General features: G+C 34.5%; 2 protein-coding genes and 1 pseudogene across 2 annotated transcripts; all 3 read left to right on the forward strand.

Moving 5' to 3' along the window:
* The first annotated feature begins 288 nt into the window (after window positions 1-288).
* On the forward strand, window positions 289-3979 carry EMB1873 (porphyromonas-type peptidyl-arginine deiminase family protein). Its single transcript, XM_012996402.2, has 11 exons — window positions 289-442; window positions 872-986; window positions 1806-1919; window positions 2007-2096; window positions 2183-2267; window positions 2394-2449; window positions 2553-2631; window positions 2788-2922; window positions 3081-3313; window positions 3443-3601; window positions 3696-3979. Exons 2-11 carry the CDS (start codon window positions 897-899, stop codon window positions 3780-3782), a joined length of 1128 nt encoding a protein of 375 aa, XP_012851856.1. The 5' UTR covers window positions 289-442; window positions 872-896; the 3' UTR covers window positions 3783-3979.
* A 3419-nt stretch (window positions 3980-7398) lies between these two features.
* Window positions 7399-9732, forward strand: LOC105971571 (protein CHLORORESPIRATORY REDUCTION 6, chloroplastic-like). The gene is made up of 5 exons (XM_088823781.1): window positions 7399-7484; window positions 7766-7894; window positions 8051-8182; window positions 8699-8896; window positions 9521-9732. The coding sequence occupies exons 1-5, from the start codon at window positions 7409-7411 to the stop codon at window positions 9715-9717; spliced, it is 732 nt and encodes a 243-aa protein (XP_088679907.1). The 5' UTR covers window positions 7399-7408; the 3' UTR covers window positions 9718-9732.
* Window positions 9733-14553: 4821 nt separating this feature from the next.
* On the forward strand, window positions 14554-15827 carry LOC105971476 (uncharacterized; annotated as a pseudogene).
* The last annotated feature ends 6055 nt before the right edge of the window (window positions 15828-21882 follow it).

The raw sequence follows: 21882 nt of genomic DNA on the forward strand, positions 1-21882 counted from the left end.
TTGCATTTTTTCTTATAAGAAAACCTATGTCTATGTTTCAATTTGTGTTTCCATCATGTATTTTTTTTATTCCGTCTTGTCAAACTCTATTTTGAATTTTCTTGCATTTTCATGCAAAATTTTAAAAAGAGAAAAAGAAACTGTGAATTTTTTTATTATATCCGAATTTAGAAAAAAATATAAATTAATGTAATTTTCAAAATCTCCGAAATTCGAAGACATTCCGAAATTGGAATGCATTTTTGGAGAAAAAAAAAAAGAATTTGAGAAATTCAATTTAATTTTAATTTTGAGTTTGGAGTGTTTTGAGTCCAAACACTCAAAATCAAAATTAAATTGAATTTCTCAAATTCCAGCCCTAATATTTTCCAACCCGTTGAACCTCCGCCACAGCGCGCCGCCGCTCGCCGCACGCCGCCCCACCGCCATCAACTGACGACAGGTGAGTCTTGTAGTCTTCACTAATATTCTGATTTTTCGATTGATCCTGCTATCTTGAGATTTGGTATTCAATTTATCAAAGAATCGATTCATTTGCAATGCCTTTCAGGATTTTTCGGGATTTATGAAAACATTTGCTATTAGATATTACTCTCTTCGTTTTTTTTTTTTTCATTTTTTTTATGTATATTTTAGGAACACAGTTTAACAACTCTTCTTCTTCACCGCTGATGTTTTTTTTTTGGTATGGAATTTTTGTATCTGAAGGGTATAATTGGGAACATGTAAAAATGGTGGAGTGGTATGAGAAATTTGGTGGAGTATAAATAGGCAACCCATTTTTATGATTTCATCATTTATTAGGGTGACCTAGTCCACTTGTTCTTGAATGTACGATAGTAAATATAGGTAGTGTGATTTGCATCTGCAGATTTTTCCTAGTTATTATATATCAAATGGAATTAAAGGGGACGACGCCTCGTGAACACGGATACTACATGCCCGCCGAATGGGTACCCCACTCCCACTGCTGGATGGGCTGGCCTGTGAGTCTCATCTCTTTCGATTCTCGATTCGCCTTTCGTTCCATATGTGTTTCTTTTTTTTTTTAAGACGATTTCATCGTTAGTGAGCTCTACCACTGATTTTGCTTCGAGATTTCAATTTGATCAAACAATCGTGTTTTTAGTCTATGCAACAGTGCATAGGAATTTTAATAAATAAGTCCTGTTCGGTTTTTATTTTAATGCATCGGAATTTTAATATACATCTTTTTAAATCATGTTTGTTGCACAACCAGTGGCGAGTCCAGGAATTTGTTACAGGGTGGGTTTAAATATTCGGATCCGAAATTTTCTTGAGGAATTTTTTGTGACAAAATCAAAAAATAGGAAAAGAAAAAAAGAAATGAATTTTTTTAGAGCTTTTCTTGCATTAATTTGGATTTTGGGTAGGCTAATTAATAAAAATTGGTGTTTTTTTTTTTTTTGCGTAATTTGGATTTTGGGTGGGCTAATGAATACAAATTGGAGTTTTTTTTTGCATTAATTTGGATTTTGGGTGGACTTATTGATAAAATTTGGGTGGGCTAAATAGATATATGTGTATAATTTAAAGGAGAAATTATCAATTGAGGGTGGACTGGCCCCTGAGCACAAATGATGTTCTTGAAAAAAATTTACTTATGTTGATTTTTTAATTGGCTCAGTAAGCTGAAATATGTTCTAAAAATCAACAGAGCCAATTACAAAATCATTTGCATCATTCACATATTTCGTCTTCTAGTTCCTTGTTAGTATTAGCTAGAATTAAAAAAAAAACAAGCTATTAACGATTAGTCATATTCATGCTTCGCCCGATCATAGGAACGGCCAGACAATTGGCGCGATAATGGAGCGCATGGTCAACGTGCGTTTTCGAATATTGCCTCTGCAATTTCAAGATTCGAACCTGTTACCGTGTGCGCCAGTTCTGCGCAGGTTGGAATTCTTGTAGCTGTTTTGAACTAATTAATCTTTTTATACGTTTGTTTCTCGTTTAAATTTAAATAAATATTTCACGTGCAGTGGAATAATGCGCGCAGTCAGTTGCCCGAACATATTAGGGTGGTTGAGATGAGCACGAACGATACATGGTTTCGTGACACCGGTCCAACTGTGAGAGCCTCTTAAATTATTTTATTTTATTTTATTTAACTTTTCCTCCGGAAATATGTTTTCTAGATTACAATTGTTTTCGGCAGTTTGTTATCAGAAAAAGCGTATCGGGTGAAGAGAAATCGCGCAGCATGATTGCTGGAATCGATTGGAACTTCAATAGCTATGGCGGTAAGGCTGCCTACTATTTTCGAAAATATTTCTGCAAAGTCCAATTTTAATTTGTTTCTCTGCAGCAATAAGAACTTCTTTTGGATATTTCTCGTTTATTTAGGATGGAATTTTTGATTTTATCAGGTGTGGAGGAAGGTTGTTACGAAGATTGGAGTCTCGACCTACTTATTGCAAGAAAGGTTGGTCGAGTTCTAACGGGCACGTTGAAAACGAATGTGCAGAAGCTTTATTTGCTCGAACATGAACTTACCACTTTTTTCAATGTTTGCTTCTTAAATCTAGATTCTGGAAATCGAAAAGGTTCCGAGGTTTCCCCATTCCATGATTCTCGAGGGCGGAAGCATTCATGTCGACGGGGAAGGTTAATAAATTTCTTTTCCGGTTGAAATTTCGTATTTATCTGTTTTTGGTGAAATCCACTATTTCATATTTTGTAGAAAGATTTATCTCGTTCCTCGAAAATTCAATTAATTGAGTAAAGTAACAATTAGTTAAATCGGTTTTTTTTCTTCTTCAGGGACTTGCCTTACAACCGAAGAGTGCCTCCTGAATAAAAACCGAAACCCCGGTTTAACGAAAGCACAAATTGAAGATGAACTCAAAGCGTATCTCGGAGTCGAAACGATCATCTGGCTGCCTCGTGGGTTGTTTGGTATTCTTCTTGAATCCTTCTTATATGGTCACACAGTCTCCGTTTAGTTGTGAAAGATTCTTTTATTTTGACCAGATTTCGATACCGTTGACTTTCTGTTGTGTTCTCTTTAAAGACCAACGAAACAGCAATTTATCCGCTGACCGTGTAAATTACAGGTGATGACGACACTAACGGTCACATTGATAACATGTGCTGTTTTGTGAGGCCCGGTGTTGTTTTATTGTCGTGGACCGACGATGAATCGGACCCTCAATACGAGAGATCTATCGAAGCCCTTTCTGTTCTTAACAGTGCGACCGATGCCAAAGGTCGAAAATTACAAGTTATCAAACTCCATGTCCCGGGCCCACTTTATATGACTGACGAGGAAGCTGCTGGATTACAACAGGTTTTCGATTTTTCTTATTTTCATTGCCCCCAATCGGAAAATCCGACACTCCAAAGAATACTGCGCGTTGCTTTTATCAGATAGTTTTATATTTTTATTTTATATTTTTGGGCGTAATTGAAACAACAGGATGGAGATGCTAAGACAAGGATTCCTGGTACGAGGATTGCTGCTTCGTACGTAAACTTCTACCATGCAAACGGAGCAATTATTACACCCCAATTTGGTGACGAGAAGTGGGACGCTGAAGCTGTTCGCGTCTTGGCTTTGGCATTTCCAGATTATGAGGTGAGCAACGTTCTCGTTTATTATTTTGAATTTTTTTTGCCCCAATATATATGAATATTTAATTTATCGGAAAAAAAATATGATTTGGTTGCAGATTGTGAAAGTTGAAGGCGCTCGTGAGGTTGCGCTTGGTGGAGGAAATATACATTGCATCACACAACAACAACCGGCCTGTCCGTAACAACCTTCCGTGTTTTAATGCTTTAGCAGAGTAATTAATATATGAAATACGTCGAAAAGACAAGCTTGTTTTCTTCCCTCAACATTCGAACTATAAACTTGCAACACTGTTTTTTTCTATTTAAATCTATTATCCAGTAAATTTGTAAACATTCCCAACTTTTAAAAATAAGTACTTAAAACCAACTTAACCTACAATCCATAACTTCTATTTTTAAATAAACTTTTGCAAACACCGAAAAATAGAAAGTCAATTAGTGAACGCATAATATTCAGCCCTTGCATTCAAGTGTCCATTTTGACTACATTAGAATGATTCTCAAAGGTCACATTCTGACTCAAGACTGAGTCAATTGGGTCACATTTGATTTGAGTCAAACCGGAGAATGATTCTAGTGGAAAAGTCTCAGCAACTGAACTAACAACTGAAGCTTCATAAATGCCTTTAGCTATGTCGTTTGACCTGTAAGCTTTGTCTGTTCGTAGTCGTCCTAAATAAACTGCATCAAATAAAGTACTGTAGTGATCGAATCATGTTAAAATATATTGGAAAAATGTATTGCTGAAGAAGAATTTGAAAAATAAAGTGATGTTTGTTTATTGTTTAATCAAAACGTTTTCTTTTACTAGCAGTCAAATCATGTTTGGAGGAGGGAGAAATTTTTGAAATCGCTGTGAGAATTTTTTTTGAAAAGCTAAACAAACACAAATTTGTGAGAAAGAATTAAAGTGACATGGAAATGCAACCAAACATCATATTTCGCCAATGCAACATCGTTTAGACTTTCAAAATATTTTAAGAAAGTATAAGAAACCTAACGTCAAATCATTCAAATTAGGATTCTATAAATTGGGGTTTTCCTAACATTACAAATTCTAATAGAATTGGTCTTTTAACTGGTTTTTGACTTTTCTTTTTCAGTTCTTTTTAAATTTAATTAGGTTTTTGAATTGTATTAGAACTTTATTACTTTTCAACATTATAAATATGTTGTATTTGACCAACCATTTTTATTATTTTAGGTTCTGCCGTTCAGGGGTTATATATTTTTCGCCAATAAACTTATTCATTTAATATGTGTTATAAATAGAGGAAAAATTAATCTATATGACAAAATTACTCCCAATTCTTTACACCTAATTTTTAATTGTAAGCCCAATTTAATTAATTTTGACCATAAAATCCAATTTTGACTTTTTTTTAAACTTTTTTTTCAGAAATTTTTTTTTTGCCGCCGAGCTCCGGCGTTGATTTTTTTTAATGGTTTTTTTTTTGTTTTTTTTGTTTTTTACGTCCGCCGCTAAACGTTGACCGCAATTGCGCTGTCATTAACATTAGTTATACTGTCACTGGCAGTAAATTAACGTAATTCTACTGTCACTGACAGTACATTAACGTAATTGTAATGCCGTTGACACTACATTTATGTAATTGTACTGCCGTTGACAGTACAATTAGAGTTAACGACAATATTATTATTTTTTTTTGGTTTTTTTCTTTTAATTTTATTTGATTTGTTGACAAGTCGACGTAATTATATTACTTGACAGTAAAATAACCGTAAACACAATAATATTACCGTCAACCACATCAATATTGTTTTTTTGGATTTTTTGTATTGTTTGAGTTATTGACGGAGTAACGTAATAATATCATTGTCTATTATTGTAATATTACTGTGGTTGACGGTAATATTACTGTTGTTACAGTAATATTATTGTATACACAGTAATATTAATTTTTTTGGCTTTTTATTATGTTTACCTTTGTTGAACGGTCAACATATTAATATTACTCAATTACACAATAATAATGACTTTTGTCGTGTTAATATTACTGTGCTAGAGATTAATATAACAATATTACTGTGTTAAACTGTAGTATAATTAATTTTACTGTGTTTAACAGCAGTATTGTTAATATTACTGTCAACCATAGCAATATTGATGTTTAAACGGGGGCAAAAAGATGTAAAAGAAAAAAAAAATCGAAAAAGTCAACGCCGGAAACCGGTGGCGGAAAAATCAGGAAGAAAAAAAAAGTCAAGGCCGGAGACCAGCGATCATCGGCGGCGGTGACGGACGAAATTGTCCATAAAATTGTGTTGTGGGTCAAATTTGAATAATTTGTTATTCGGATTTTATTATCATTTTATAATTTATTATTCGAATTTAGTATCTAGAGTTAGTGGGCGGTTGTTGTTAGCTTAGTGGGCAGTTATCTTAAGCACATGCTTAATTTATCCACTAACCCATTATCCCACTAACTTTCTATATTCTCTTAATGTGTTATTTTCGTGCAGGACATGATGTTCCTGAACTCTATAAATAGGAGAAGATCCAAGTTTATTTATACCCATTTCTGAAGAGAATCAAGAGCGAAGAGCTCAGAATGTTAGAACAACGTCTACAACACCTTGTATTCCTTATAGATTTCTCATTACAGAATTGAGTCTGTTTTGTATTCAATCTCATTAAATACTAATTTGAATTCCTAGTATATCATTAAGTATTTTTGTACTAGATACTAGGAATTTGGTTTATGTAGAAATCATTTTGTGACTTCTTCTTAGAAGAGAAGAACTTGGCTTCTCATTTGTATTATTTTGAATACTGGTTTTAGCCTGTAACACCATCCACAAGTTGTATTCTTGTGGATAATGATTTAAAACTTGTGATATTTATATTTCACTGCAAAATCTTTACTACTACAAGTTTTTGTTTGTCTTGTAAAGATCTCTGATTTTATACAAGTTGTAACTAAATTACACGAATTCCCAGGCATTGAATTTTTTTCAGGAATAACAGTAGAGAGAAAATGTGTTTTTGAAGAGTGAATATGACGTATCGTGGTGACAATTTTGTACGTCAAGGTGAGGTGGATTCAGGCCCAATTGCCCTATTAAATAAAAAGTTAATAGGCCCAATTGCCCTATTAAACAAGGCCTTGGTACTTGCAGACAAATAGCCCGGGGAGGTTACATCACCCCAAGGTGAGGGTATGGCCAAAAGTGAGAGAGGACTCATTTTGAAAAGAAAAAAAAACAATTTTTTTTAGAAGAAGAAACTAATTCCAGTGTCGTTCCAAAAAATCAGAAAAATCGAAAATCTAAAATTTCTGAAATTGGATCGATAAAAAATATTCTAAAATCGGATTTATTTGAACGGAATCAACAGAGTTCTGAAATTCTAGTTTTCAGGTGTACCTATAATATAAAGTACATAATATTATAAGTGTAATTTTCGGAAAAGTAGTTGTAATTTCGAAAGCTAAAATCGGATTGGAAAATCGAATCTAATACATATTCCAATTATCTTTAAAAAAGGAAAAAAAATTAGACATTAAAACTTTCATAGTCGCAATGAAAACAAAATGTTACAAAATGGGAAAATTTCGAATTAGAATTGGCAGAATTCGAAGTTTTTCTTCCAATTTCTACCTCTAGTTACACCCAATAGATAAAGGAAAAAAAGAAAAAGAATAAAAAGAAGCAAAATCTTAGAGAACAATTCTAATGTGACAAAGAAACAAGGGCAAAATGACAAAAAGGCCCATCACATGGGTTTTAAATGCATTTTGGTCCACAAAAAAAAAAAAAAACAGTCTCTCAATTAAGCTATACCAAAATGACTTCAGTTATACGACATCTTTATCCACTTTCTTGTCCACTCAAAAAATATTGTTCAATTCAAACTCCCAAATCTTAGGTGGTGTTTGCAAATGCTTTTTGAAAGTGATTATGCGGTTTTTTTTGCTCATAATCTGTTTTTAGGTGTTTGCAAAATCAACTTTTGCTTTTGCTTCTCTTAAAATAATCTGCTTTAAGCTATTTTTTTAAAAGCACCCATAACCCTGCTTTTTCAATTTTAGTTCATTTTCCGAAATATTTGCAAACACCCCCAACTTTTAGAAATAAGCACTTAAAACTAACTTAAATCACAATCACTAACTTCTGCTTTTAAATAATCATTTGCAAACACCACCTTACTCCGAATTCCATTTTTCTTCCTCTGAATTCTTTCATTCCAAACAGTCCCTAAGGCAAGTTTCTGTTTCTGTGTCATTCAATCCATCCGGGAACTTAGACCTCTCTCTCTACGACCAAGACCAAGGTTTCTTTACTATAAATTATTTTTATTCATTTTTGTAGCAGCTGCATATGTTGAGTTCTATAATCACTTGTTGTCTTAGTATATATGGTAATTTTATGACAATGTTTAAAGGTTTAAATTAAATGAGTAGAGTTTTTTTTAATGAACTACCAACAGATGCAGGGAAACCAGCTCCACCAATGCCTCCAAAGGAATGCCGTTACGAAGTAGTTATCGACAACGACATCATTGCTCGTCTCGATTTATCCCCTTTTCATTCCGCCACCGGAATTACCGCCTCAAACTCGGGTATGAATTGTTCGCCGAATAAATTGAATTAGATTAAAGGGGCAATTACAGGGTACGTACTTCCCTGAAGCAAGACTAAATAACTTGCGTACAAACTCCTGTTAGTATTGGTAATTACAAATACTCGCGAAAGCTATTTCTTGGTCTTACAGCTACACTATGAGTAACGGAATCTTGAAAATTTCAAATAATATTCATTATGAATTTTCATAGTTACCCCTAGCTGGGTGTAATGTAACATGTAATATTATGTCTTACCTTTGTGCTACACGTAATTTACACAGAGTTTTTTTGTCTAGTAAAATGGTAATTTAGACAATTCATTCATTCTGCTAGGGTTTGTAAAAAGGGTTGTTAGTTTCAGGATTTTTGTAACTACCAATACCACGCAGGAGTTTACAAGTTATTTAGTCCTACCTCAGGGGTGCCCATAATTTACGCTAGATTAAATCACGGTTATAAATATAAATATAGCTATACAATTATTGAATTAACAATACTATTAATGGATTGCAGTGAAGCCAAAGGAGTTATTGGAGCGCACGATCGGATTTACGATAAATTACCGTAGAGAAGACGAGAACGATCCACGAGAACTATCAGAATATCCAGATATAAGGCTGTGGTTTGTTAGAGTGGATGCTATGTACCCATGGCTCCCTGTTGTGTTGGACTGGAGAGTAGGGGAGCTTGCACGTTATCTATACAGAGGCGGAATCAAAATCAAAATATTGGGGGGCTATCTAAAATTTCGAGGTTCAGAGCAGCGCCCCGAAAAAATTTATTAGTTCACAAGATATAGCAAAAATAAGTTTATATTGATAATTTTTTAATTCAAATAGCATATATACTATAGTTTTATCATATTTTAACCATGACAAAAAAATCTTAATGTATTGCACTTAAATATTTTGGAGATTAATGGCATCGTCTCATATTATTTTTAAGAGACACCGATAAAAAAATCCAAAATAAGTAAATATTCATAGAAATTATATAAAATAATACAAATTTAACCATTTTATTAAATATTTTTATATTAGATATGATGTATACAAGTATAATTTATATAAGATTGTGGAGAAGAAACAAAAAACTTAAGGTTAAGACACATATTTACAAAAAAATTAGGGGGTCAAAAGTAATATTCAAAAATTAAAATGCCAAAATACCTAATTTTTTTTTTAATATTGGGGGGGCAACAGCCTCCCCTGCCCCTTAAAAGATCCATCCTTGTATCTATATATATATATATATATATATATATATATATATCTACTTGATTCATAATTTTGTTCAATTAAAAACATATATCTAAAAGAGAAAAATAAAGTGGTTTTCGACATATGAGTATGCGAATGGGGGTTGTTTTCAACCCGGAGGCGCTGGAATTGTTTGTGGTGCAGAAAGTGTTTGTAGTGTACAAATGGTTGAAGGAGAACGATATTCCGATGCCTCGATTGAAGGCTAAAGACATGGCTCGGATGCTTGGATTTGGAATCGGAGACGACCTCCTCGATTTGATAGACAAATAACATAGTAACAAGCTTCTTCACTTGGTAATAATTAATCTATTCTTGAATTTGATTGTCCCTTCCACATAATATTTTGGAATAGAGTAAATTGAAATATCAATTTTGTTTTTTCTAGGATGATAGATGATGATTTATTAGGTCGTAAAAGCCAAATAGGGAGGAAGAGTCGAACCCCCCGTACATGCAAGATTCAGAAATTCGGAAGAGCATGAGCAAGATTTGCCCCTTTCCGTTGCCGCCCACGTACTCATCGGTAGTTTCCGCTGTCAACCGGTCTTGTGGCCACACCCCACCTTTTCCGACGAATATCTTACTGTGTTACCCACCTAGACTCGGCCCCTATTAAGTATTTGTTATTTATTAAACACTAACCACTTTATCCAGCTTATCATGAGATTTAATTTATAACATGGCCCAAATGTTGCTCAATTAATTTATGAAACCATTAAGTAACAACCTGATTCGACAAGATTTAGCAGGACCCAAGAAAGCCCAACAGAGTTGACCCATGTCCAAAAGAGGAAATAAGACCACATGGGATCTGGACTCATTTGCCCATTTCATTGGACTTTAATATACTACCCAAAACATTGAGATATGGTAAGCCCAAAAGTGTATACTTATGGTCCAAAAAATAGAAGACATTGTGAGTAGAGACGAGCTGGAGACCTAAGAGCTCTCTAACGACTTAGGAGACCTAAGAGCTCTATGACAAGGTAGGAGTTCTTCGACGAGCTAGCGACCTAAGAGCTCTCTGTTGAGTTAGGAGTTCTTGTTCTCCGACTAGCTGGAGACCTAAGAGCTCTCCGACGAATTGGAGACCTAAGAGGTCTTTGGCGGCCTAGGAGTTCTCTGACGACGAACTGAAGGTAGTAGACGAGTGACGAACTGAGGGTAACTAACGAGTAGGGAGTAGTTGAAGAGTGACGAGCTGAAAGTAGCTGACGAGTGACTAGCTCAAGGTAGCTAACGAGTAATCAGCTAAGAGTAGCTGACGAGTGACGAGCTGAGCTCACATGTGACGAATTGAGAGTAGCTGACAAGTGACGAGTTGAAGGTAGCTGACGAGTGACAAGTGATGAGCGGAGAGTAGCTGACAAGCCTCGAATGACGAGCTGAGCGTAGCAGATGCCACGTGATGATATAGGCACTAAGGCATAGAAAATATCTTAGTAACTTAAGCATTACGACTTGTGAAGTGTCATGGATTTAACATGACTCAATAAACCGAATTGGATAAAAGCAATGGCATCCGAAAGAATTCTTCTGTAAAAAGAGGCTTAATAACACTCAAGGTAGGATATATCTTTATTTCGTCTTTTGAGGTGTTCTAACTTATGCCTCAGAGTACTAATGCTGAGAGCACCTCTTGTGGCCCGTTTTACAGGTCCACGATGATTGTGCCCAAAATAAAATATGCTCATAGATTCGAGATTTCTTGAAGTGACTTTTGAGCCGCATCACAACTGTTTTATTAAATTAAAAAAAATCCAAAAAATAATATTATCGTTGACTCTAATCATACTGTCAACGAAAGTACAATTACATAAATATACAGTCAACGACAGTACAATTACGTTAATGTATTGTCAACGACAGTATAATTACGTTAATGTACTGCCAGTGACAGTATAATTACTGTTAATGACAGTACAATTACGGTCAATACTTAGCGGCGGGCGTAAAAAAACGAATAAAAAATTTATGAGGAGAAAAAAATAAAAAAAGTCAACGCCGGAGACCGACAGTCAACTCCAGAATCCGACGACAGAAAAAAAATTTTGAAAAGTCAACACCAGAGCTAGCGGCAAAAAAAATTTGTTTGAAAAAAAAAGTCAAAATTGGATTTTTGTGGTCAAAATTGATTAAATTGTGGTTACAATTAAGAATTGTGTGTAAAGGGTTGGGGTAATTTTTTCATATACATTAATGTTTCCTTTATTTATAATAAATATTTAACGGATGTGCTTATTGACGAAAGAGATATAGCCCCTAAACCTATAATAATAAAATGGTTGATCAGGGACTTATGCACAAAAATCCAAAAATTTATTCGATATGGTTATTACAAACTATTTGAGAACATTATGAATTATATGCACAAAAATATTAATCCATCATTTTTTTAAAATAAATATCAGAAGATTTTTTACTATATTTTTAGGGTTAATATGCCATGAACCCCTCAAAGGAAACCTAATTTGAACTAAATGACAAACCCAAATTCAATCTTTTAATTAAATCCTTAGATTGAAATAATATATGAGCCACATCCCTAATTTTTTTAATCCCTATTTTGCCCTTATACCGTAAATCCTATAAACCTAGACATTCACGTTCAATTAAAATTAATTTTTCTTCTTTTTGTTTTTTCTCTCTCACACGTTCTCTCTCCATGTTTCTTTCTCACACATTTTCTCCATCTCTCACAATTTCTCTCTATCTCCCTTGCTCTCATTTTTTTTCTTTCATCTCCATCTTTCTCTTGTTTTCAGTAGTTGCACGAAGGCAGAAGCAGGGGCGGTGGATCGAGAGAGTGTGGTGGAGGCGGCGGCGGCGGGTGAACGCGGCGGCGGCCGGTGGAGGCGGCGGTGGCCGGTGGAGGGGGCGACGGCGGGTGGCGGTTGCGGCGGCGGGTGGGGCTGTGCGGGCGGGGCTGTGAATATGGTTGAGATGTTATAGAAAGTATATTTTGGACTAATCAATTGGATCTGATTTCCTTGTATTTTGAAAGATTTTTGATTGATTTGGGTTCAAATACCAGATCTAGATTTTTCCAAAGTTGGTAGGTGACTACAATCGCGGCGACTGCGAGCGTTGCTAGGGTTGGCAGCGGCTACGTTGGCTGCTAGGGTTTGCGACGACTAGGAGTTTTTGGTGGCCAGGGTTTGGTAGTAAAGCATAGTACAACGTAGTGTACTATACTACACCGTAGTATACCATAGTACACCACTACGCTATAGTATACTATAGTACATCGTAATATACCATAGTATACTACGGAAAAATGGAAAATATGTAAATTGAAATAAAAAAATAGCATGCCTTTTTTTTTCTTTTTTTTTTAATTCTCAATACTGTATCATGTAGAAAAAAAGGAAAAAAATAAAGAAATTTTTATAATAGTGTATAAAATGTTAAAACGAATAAAGAAAAAAGGAAGACAAATGGATATTGTGAAGAAAAAAAATATTAGATTGAAATATGAAAATATTAAATGCATAATAAATAAAATGATAAATGCAGTATGTAATTTACTTAATGAATATTTCGAATTTGTGAGTAGAGGGGCATTTTTGGAATGAATTTTATAAAGGATGTGAAGCAAATGTTTAGTTAGACTTGTCATTTAATTCAAATAAGTTTTGTCACCAGGGACCTATATCCTAATACCAATGTTTTGAAAACCGGACCGGATCGGCCGGTCCAACCGGTTCGACCGCGAACCGCCTGCCTATCCGGTTCGGTTGGTTACCAAAACTCGAAAACCCAAAAGCCCGGGTCAAAGGGCGAAAATCCGGTCCGACCGCTAAGAACCGGTAAAACTGGAAACCGGAGAAAAATCCAGTTTTAGCTCAATAATGATTATTCCCGTCGGAATTTCGTGGTGGTTGGTCGGATATTGTCGAGGGTGGTCGGATCTGAATCGGGAGTGGCCGGATCTGAGTTGCGATGAGTTGTGGCTGGCCGGATCCATGGCTGAAGAAAAAGGACGAAAGGATATATGTTACTTCAAGATGGAGTGAAGGTAGAAAAAAAGAAAATAACAGTGAAGGCAGTGATCGGATGAAAGAGAAAGAAAATGAGGGATTGACGGGGAAGATGAAGAAATGAGAGAGGAGAGAGAAACTAAAAAACTAAAAAATTAAACTAGCAAGACAAATTACTCTTTTTCCTTTGTCCAGGTTTTTCCCATTGGGTTTTACTGGAAAAGTTTTTAACGAGGCAAATTACTCTATAAAGATGGACATCCAAGGGGGAGTGTTGTAAATGCATTGAGAATGGCATTAAGTGGATGTCCAATTAATGAAGAGTTACTAACCATTAAATGTCTTTAATTGAAGTGCACTCTTGTAACTCTTAGGATCTTAATCTTCCTTGTAGTATAAATAGCTTACTTTGTAATAGACAAACTCACACTTGACACACTTGAATATACAAGAAAGAATAAGAAGAAAAGGTTCTATTATCCTTACATTTGATCTCTCATATTCTTGTTTTACTTGATTTTGTTTAATATATTTATAACACGTTATCAACACGAGCTTGCTCCCGTTTTTCATTGAAGTTGGTAAGGAATTTGTGATTATTTTAATATCCTGAAAAAAATTATTCATGTTTTCGATAAGTGGCTTGTAAAACATGATTTCAATATTTTGATATACATATATGATTAAGAATTAGATTAAGATTATAGATAAAAACCATTCGTACAAATCAAATTCTAGAATTTTATTAACTATGTGATACTTTAATTTTTATTAGTTTATGTATTATATTTGTTTAGTTAACTCCATATACAATTATTATCTCTTTTATGCATTAACAATGATATCATGTGTTTCTATATATAAGAGATATTAATTTAATTACTTTATAATCTATAATCATTATTGTCAATTAAAATGCTATATTTAAATTATTATTTATTTGCTTTATTGTTCTGCAAATTATTAAGAACCTGAAGTTCTTTAAAGAAAATATAGGCCCGAAGTCCATATTGAATATCAAAGCCTGAAACTTGAATATATTGAATAAATTAGACTCAAACCTGAAGTTTTGAGTATACATATAATCTAAAGCACTATTAATTTTATGACACAGTGCTATACTGCTATGGCAAACATCACCAAGCTTGAGTTCGCTGCTCTAGATATTTCCGAAAGAAATTATCTAACTTGGATCCTTGATGCTGAGATCCATTTGAATGCCATGAACCTCGGAAATACCATTAAGGATGGTAATGAGGAAAGTGAACAAGATAAGGCAAAATCAATGATTTTTATTCGCCATCATCTCCATGAGGGATTAAAATCCGAGTATCTTGGGGTAAAGGACCCTGCTACTCTATGGAATAATTGAAAGGAAAGATATGATCACCAGAAGAGTGTCATATTTCCTAAAGCTCGATATGAATGGATGCACTTGCGTTTGCAAGATTTTAAATCGGTAAATGAGTATAATTCCGCCATGTTTAAAATTGTTTCTCGATTGAGATTATGCGGAGACGATGTCACAAAACATGACATGTTAGAAAAGACATTTACCACTTTTCATGCCTCTAATATGCTCCTGCAGCAGCAATATCGTGAAAGAGGTTTCATAAAATACTCTCAATTGATTTCTTGCCTCCTCGTTGCTGAACAGAACAACGAGCTCTTGATGAAAAATCATAACTCCCACCCAACAGGATCACAAGCATTTCCAGAAGTAAATGCAAATGTTTCTTTCTCTGAAGTGAATGCAAACAACTATAATCGTGGTCGGGGTCGTGGCCGTGGGCGTGGGTATCGCCGTGGTCATGGTCGACATCAAGATGGTCCTAGAGTTGCACCATACCACCCGAAGTGGAATAAAAATGGTGAAAAACAAGACAAGGGCAAGACTATAAAATTTGGCCATCATAATAATCAAAATGAGAGTTGCCACAGGTGTGGAGTGAAAGGGCACTGGTCACGTGCTTGTCGTACCCCAAGGCACCTTGTTGATTTATATCAAGCATCCATCAAGGGAAAAAGGAAAAAGGAAAGAAATCAATTTTACAACACCGAGAATGACCATATTGATCCAATGGACTTTACCCATTTGGATGTTGCAGATTTCTTTCCCGCGGCAAGTGGAGAAATTGATGAAATCAAATTTCATGGTGATGATAACAATGATGGCAACAAATAGATCAATCAGGATTGATCAAATATTACATTTATGTTGAATTTGAGTTAAATAATATTTATCTTTCCATTCCCTAAATGAGTTCGAAATAATTTTATGCGTGGTTGGTGGTTTGATTGATATAAGAAAATGAATTTTATTATATCTTCTTATATTACTTATTTTATTCCCAGAAAAATGGAATATAATGAGTCCGTGAGCAACATGAACGATGGAGACATTTGTTTGGTTGACAGTGGAACAACACACACAATTCTTCGAGATCAAAAATATTTCTCGAGTTTGAAATTGGCAAAGGCAAGTGTTAGTACAATTTATGGTACTACCAAACTAATTGATGGCTCCGGAAGAACTAATATTGTTTTGCCTGGTGGAACGAATATTTTGGTCAAACAGGCTTTGTACTCTAATAAATCCAAAAGAAACTTACTGAGTTTCAAGGACATACGTCTCAATGGATTTCATATCGAGACTATGAATGAGGGGAATATGGAATTTCTTTGTATTACAACCAATATTTCATGCCAGAAGCATGTTAAAGAGAAACTCCCAGTTTTCTCATCCGGGTTGTATTATGCGACTATAAGCGCAATAGAAACAAATATTGTGATGGACCAGAAGTCCAATGATCCGAAACTTTTCTCTCTTTGGCACGATCGACGTGGTCACCCAGGATCGACCATGATGCGTCGAATAATAAATAATTCATATGGGCATACTTTAAAGAACCAGAAGATTCTTTTGCCCAGTGAATGTGTGTGCACTGCATGCTCACAAGGGAAATTGATTATAAGACCATCTCAAATGAAAATTAGTAGCGAGGCCCCAACAGTTTTACAAAGAATTCAAGGGGATATTTGTGGACCTATAGATCCACCTTGTGGACCATTTCGCTATTTTATGGTTCTATTGGATGCATCATCTAGATGGTCACATGTAAGTCTATTGTCAACACGTACTGTTGCTTTTGCTAGACTTCTTGCTCAAATCATAAGATTACGAGCTCAATTTCCCGATTATCCTATCAAGACTATTCGTCTTGATAATGCCGGTGAATTTTCATCTCAAGCATTTAACGATTATTGCACGTCAATTGGTATAGATATTGAACATTCAGTTGCCCATGTACATACTCAAAATGGACTTGCATAGTCCTTTATTAAGAGATTGCAACTGATTGCTAGACATTTGCTTTTACGGTCTAATTTACCCACTTCTATTTGGGGACATGCAATATTACATGCTGCTTCATTCGTCAGGATTAGACCAAGTTCATTTCAGCAGTATTCACCGTTGCAACTTGTTTCTGGCCAGCAGCCAGACATTTCTCACTTAAAAATATTTGGTTGTGCTATTTATATTCCAATTTCTCCACCACAGAGAACAAAAATGGGTCCACAAAGACGACTTGGAATTTATGTTGGTTTTGATTCCTCGTCTATAATTAGATACATTGAACCCTTGATGGGTGATTTGTTTAAGGCAAGATTTGCTGATTGCCATTTTGATGAGACAATTTTCCCGCCGTTAGGGGGAGAGACATCGTCGGTTCAGGTTGAACGGCGTGAAATTACATGGAATGTACCGTCTTTGTCTCATCTTGACCCACACAGAAATCAATGTGAGAAAGAAGTAAAAAGGATAATCTATTTGCAAAATACTGGTAATCAATTGCCGGATGCTTTTACCGATATGAAAACGGTAAAAAAATCTCATATACCCGCTATAAACACCCCAGCACGGATTGATGTCCCTGAAGGACAACATGAAAAGACAATGAAACCTCGCATGAAGCGTGGGCGCCCTATTGGCGCAAAAGATAAGAACCCTAGAAGGAAAAGAGTAATAGAAGTAAATCCACCTTAAGAGAATATTATCTGTGAACAAGAAAGTGCTATGAAAAATGTGACTGATCAGTCTAAAGTACATGATGCCCCTGGAGAGGATCATGAGAAAGAACTTATACCCGAAGAGATATCTTTAAACTATTTGAATACCAGAAAAAACTGGGATAGAAATAAAGTTGTTATTGATAATGTTTTTGCCTATGGGGTTGTAATTGATATTGCAAATGAGGACCCCGAACCAAAATCTGTCGAAGAATGTCGACATAGAAATGATTGGCCAAAATGGGAAAATGTTATTCAAGCTGAATTAAATTCCCTTGAAAATCGTAAAGTATTTGGACCAGCAGTCCAAACACCGGATGGTGTAAAACCCGTTGGATATAAATGGGTATTCGTACGAAAACGAAATGAGAAAAATGAAATCGTGAGATATAAAGCACGACTAGTTGTATAAGGTTTCTCACAGAGACCCGGGATTGATTATGATGAAACATATTCCCCCGTTATCGATGCAATCACATTGAGATATTTGATCAGTTTAGCAGTCACAAAGAGGCTTGATATGCGCCTTATGGATGTTGTTACTGCATATCTATATGGATCATTAGATAGTGATATTTATATGAAAATCCCTGAAAGATTTAAAATGCCTGAAGCATTTAAACGAAGGTCTCGTGAGTTATACTCAATTAAGTTGCAATGATCCTTGTACGGTTTAAAACAATCTGAAAGAATGTGGTATAACCGTCTAAGAGTACCTTGTTAAAGAAGGGTATATAAATAATCCAATTTGTCCTTGTGTTTTCATCAAAAGATCTAATAGTGAATTCGCTATTATTGCGGTTTACGTGGATGATCTAAATCTTGTGGAAACTCTTGAAGAGCTCACAAAGACCGCAAACTATTTGATGAAAGAATTTGAGATGAAAAATCTCGGAAGGACAAAATTTTGTCTCGGCCTGCAGATCGAGCATTTGTCCAATGGAATCTTCATCCATCAATCAACAGATACAGAAAAGATTCTAAAACGATTTTACATGGATAAATCTCATCCTTTAAGTAGTCCAATGGTTGTTCGATCGTTGGATATAAAGAAAGATCCATTCCGTCATCGAGAAGAGAATGAAGAATTACTTGTTCCAGAAGTACCGTATCTTAGTGCCATTGGAGCACTAATGTATCTTGCAAATAACACTAGACCTGATATTGCTTTCTCGGTCAACTTATTAGCAAGATATAGCTCTGCGCCTACTAAAAGACATTAGAATGGCATTAAAATTGTATTGCGCTATCTTCGTGGAAGTAGTGGGTTATGAAGATGCTGGCTACCTTTCTGATCCACATAAAGACAGATCTCAGAGTGGTTACGTTTTTACTTGTGGTGGTGCTGCAATTTCATGGCGTTCAGTGAAACAGACATTGGCAGCTACTTCTTCAAATCACTCAGAAATTCTGGCATTGCATGAAACCATTCGCGAGTGTATATGGTTGAGATCAATGATTCAACATATTCGAGAAAATTGTGGGCTGACTTCAATACAAGATACACCCACAATACTTTACGAGGATAATGCCGCTTGTATTGCACAAATCAGAAACGACTACATTAAAGGTGATAGAACAAAACATACATCACCCAAGTTTTTCTACACTCACGAGCTACAAAAGAAAGGTGATATTGACGTTCATCAGATACAATCATGCAACAACTTGGCAGATTTATTCACTAAAGCACTGCCAACTACAACGTTCAGGAAGATGGTCCATGGTATTGGAATGCGTCGACTCAAAGATCTCTTGCCGACATCAGGGGGAGCGTGATCATTAACTCTCACAGACTGTACTATTTTTCCTTCGTCCAAGTTTTTATCCCACTGAGTTTTTCTTGGCAAGGTTTTAACGAGGCAGTGTCTTACGATCGCAAGCTTCACCTGGATGTGTACTCTTTTTCCTTTGTCCAGGTTTTTCCCATTTGGTTTTACTGGAAAAGTTTTTAACGAGGCATATTACTCTATAAACATGGACATCCAAGGGGGAGTGTTGTAAATGCATTGGAAATGGCATTAAGTGGATGTCCAATTAATGAAGAGTTACTAACCATTAAATGTCTTTAATTGAAGTGCACTCTTGTAACTCTTAGGATCTTAATCTTCCTTGTAGTATAAATAGCTTACTTTGTAATAGACAAACTCACACTTGACACACTTGAATATACAAGAAAGAATAAGAAGAAAATGTTCTATTATCCTTACATTTGATCTCCCATATTCTTGTTTTACTTAATTTTCTTTAATATATTTATAACAATATATATATATATATATATATATATATATATATATATATATATATATATATATATATATATATATATATATATATATATATATATATATATATATATATATAAGTGTGGAGTGAAATAGGATAAGTAAAAAAAAAGTAAAAAAGAATTTGCTCAAAATATAAAATATATATAATAGTGTAATTTTAAATTATTAAAATTAATAAAAAATAAAAAAGCCAAAAACCCGGTTGAACCTCAGTTGGACTGGTCAAACCGTGACTCAGTCATCTGTCCCGTTCGATGTCGGTCCGGTTTTCAAAACATTGCCTAATACCCCATATTTTTATCATTTAAGCTAATTCTTGCGTTGTTTCAAACTAGTACTACACCCGTGCGATGCACGGGGTAGCATTTACAAAGGTGAAAAGGAAAAATATTTACATACGTCGTGAATAAAAATAGTAATAAAACAATATATAATAAAATTTATTAGTAAAATTAAATTGACAAAGTGTTATATGAACTTAAATCGCCATATTATGAATTAATCGTTTAGAAATGAAGTATATTGAACATAGTAAAAATTAATAAACGTGTCATACATGTATTTTAGAACTCCAGCAATTGATAACTCCATTATTTAGTTCTTTAACAAAACTAATTAAAAATACGTATATAAATACTGAAAAATTTATTTCATTTAAATACATTTTGCAGTAACATAAAATTACCTAAATACGAATCCATAAATCAATGTATATAGTTGTATACCCGTAGTCGTAATCATAAGATACAACAATTATAAATTACCATTGTTGTGATCGTACTAAAAAAAATTCAGTAATCGTAAGAAAAATTATACTATCATGTCCTTCCATTTGTAAGTGTTTCAAATTCGAGCACTGATGCTTCGCCTCTGGAGTCGCTTGATGAAGTTAAAATTTGAATACTTGTTGCCCCTTGCTACTTTTCCTCTTGGCAAATGCATCTACAACAAAATCAAGATTCACATCTAGGGAAGCCCAGGCAAAGTGTTCAACGGGTGAGTTAGGTTTTTTAAGTTTATGAGGATTCTAAGTCATAATAAAATTTACTGTACGACTTGAACCACACTAAATAGAAACTAAAATATTCTAATGCAGTTACTTGCTCAACCTTAAAGAATACTAAAATAACAAATTGCTCAACCTAACATTTGAAAAAACATAATTAAAACCAAACCCATCTTTGTGAAAATCTTAATTAATTACCAAAATTTGGTTTTAATGTATATCATATAACCAAAAATACTAATATGAACTTTGAACTGTGCAGTGGGATTCAAAGTTGTAATTCGCTTTATCGAAAATATGAAAATAAACTTTGTAAATTTAAAAAAATACAAATTGTGGACAAGTTTTCAAACTCCGATTCCAATACGATGAGCACCAAAATACCATTACCTCTGAGAGAGTGACTCTACACACTATGCGGTAAAGAAAATGAATGTGAGAATCATACTGGGTGCCATTTTGAGTTTTCGTCATCTGCCGATAGGAAGTTGACGAAGCTTGTAATCAACGGTGAACTGATGTAGGAAGCAGTCGTGTTGATTCCTGGAAAAATCATAGAAAAAAGAATTTATTACATATATATTTTGGATAAGATGCTCGATCACATTTATAGCATGTATGAAAAGTCGTAGCCCTTGAGCGAATCCTGATTCACTTTTTTGGAGAAGACCTTATTTGCTGAGATGGAGACCGGAATAGGGTTCAACATACAACATTTTGTTAAATTTAAAATTATTAAAAAGACAGACTCATGAGAAATGCCTATGCGGTTGAGAAATTATATATACCATGTCGTACAATCATTCTTCCTAGCAGTCCATGATGAAAGAACAAATTTACAACGAAATAAATAAAAAGAAAAAGAAATCAATACAAATTACGCAACCAAAAACATATTATGTCCAAACTCATGAACATCATCAATTCGAACATTAATCTCTAACTACTACTAATATAAAACTTAGATATCATTTCTAAAACTTAACTATTATTTGATGTTACAAACTTCCCCGACAATCAAAACACAAACACAAACAAACTTATACTAATGCAATTTACTTCTAAAAACAATGTCATCTAAATTGTG

This window comes from Erythranthe guttata, chromosome 10, assembly GCF_056151865.1.
Source record: "Erythranthe guttata isolate IM_541 chromosome 10, IM_541, whole genome shotgun sequence".
Taxonomy (NCBI): Eukaryota; Viridiplantae; Streptophyta; class Magnoliopsida; order Lamiales; family Phrymaceae; genus Erythranthe; species Erythranthe guttata.

Bases quoted from the DNA above. Each gene is read 5' to 3' on its own strand.
- EMB1873 (XM_012996402.2), top strand. From the start codon at position 897: ATGGAATTAAAGGGGACGACGCCTCGTGAACACGGATACTACATGCCC. The intron at 987-1,805 runs GTGAGTCTCATC...GCCCGATCATAG, and splicing joins ACTGCTGGATGGGCTGGCCT to GAACGGCCAGACAATTGGCG. The intron at 3,314-3,442 runs GTTTTCGATTTT...TTGAAACAACAG, and splicing joins AAGCTGCTGGATTACAACAG to GATGGAGATGCTAAGACAAG.
- LOC105971571 (XM_088823781.1), top strand. From the start codon at position 7,409: ATGACTTCAGTTATACGACATCTTTATCCACTTTCTTGTCCACTCAAA. The intron at 7,895-8,050 runs GTTTCTTTACTA...AACTACCAACAG, and splicing joins TCTCTACGACCAAGACCAAG to ATGCAGGGAAACCAGCTCCA. The intron at 8,183-8,698 runs GTATGAATTGTT...AATGGATTGCAG, and splicing joins AATTACCGCCTCAAACTCGG to TGAAGCCAAAGGAGTTATTG.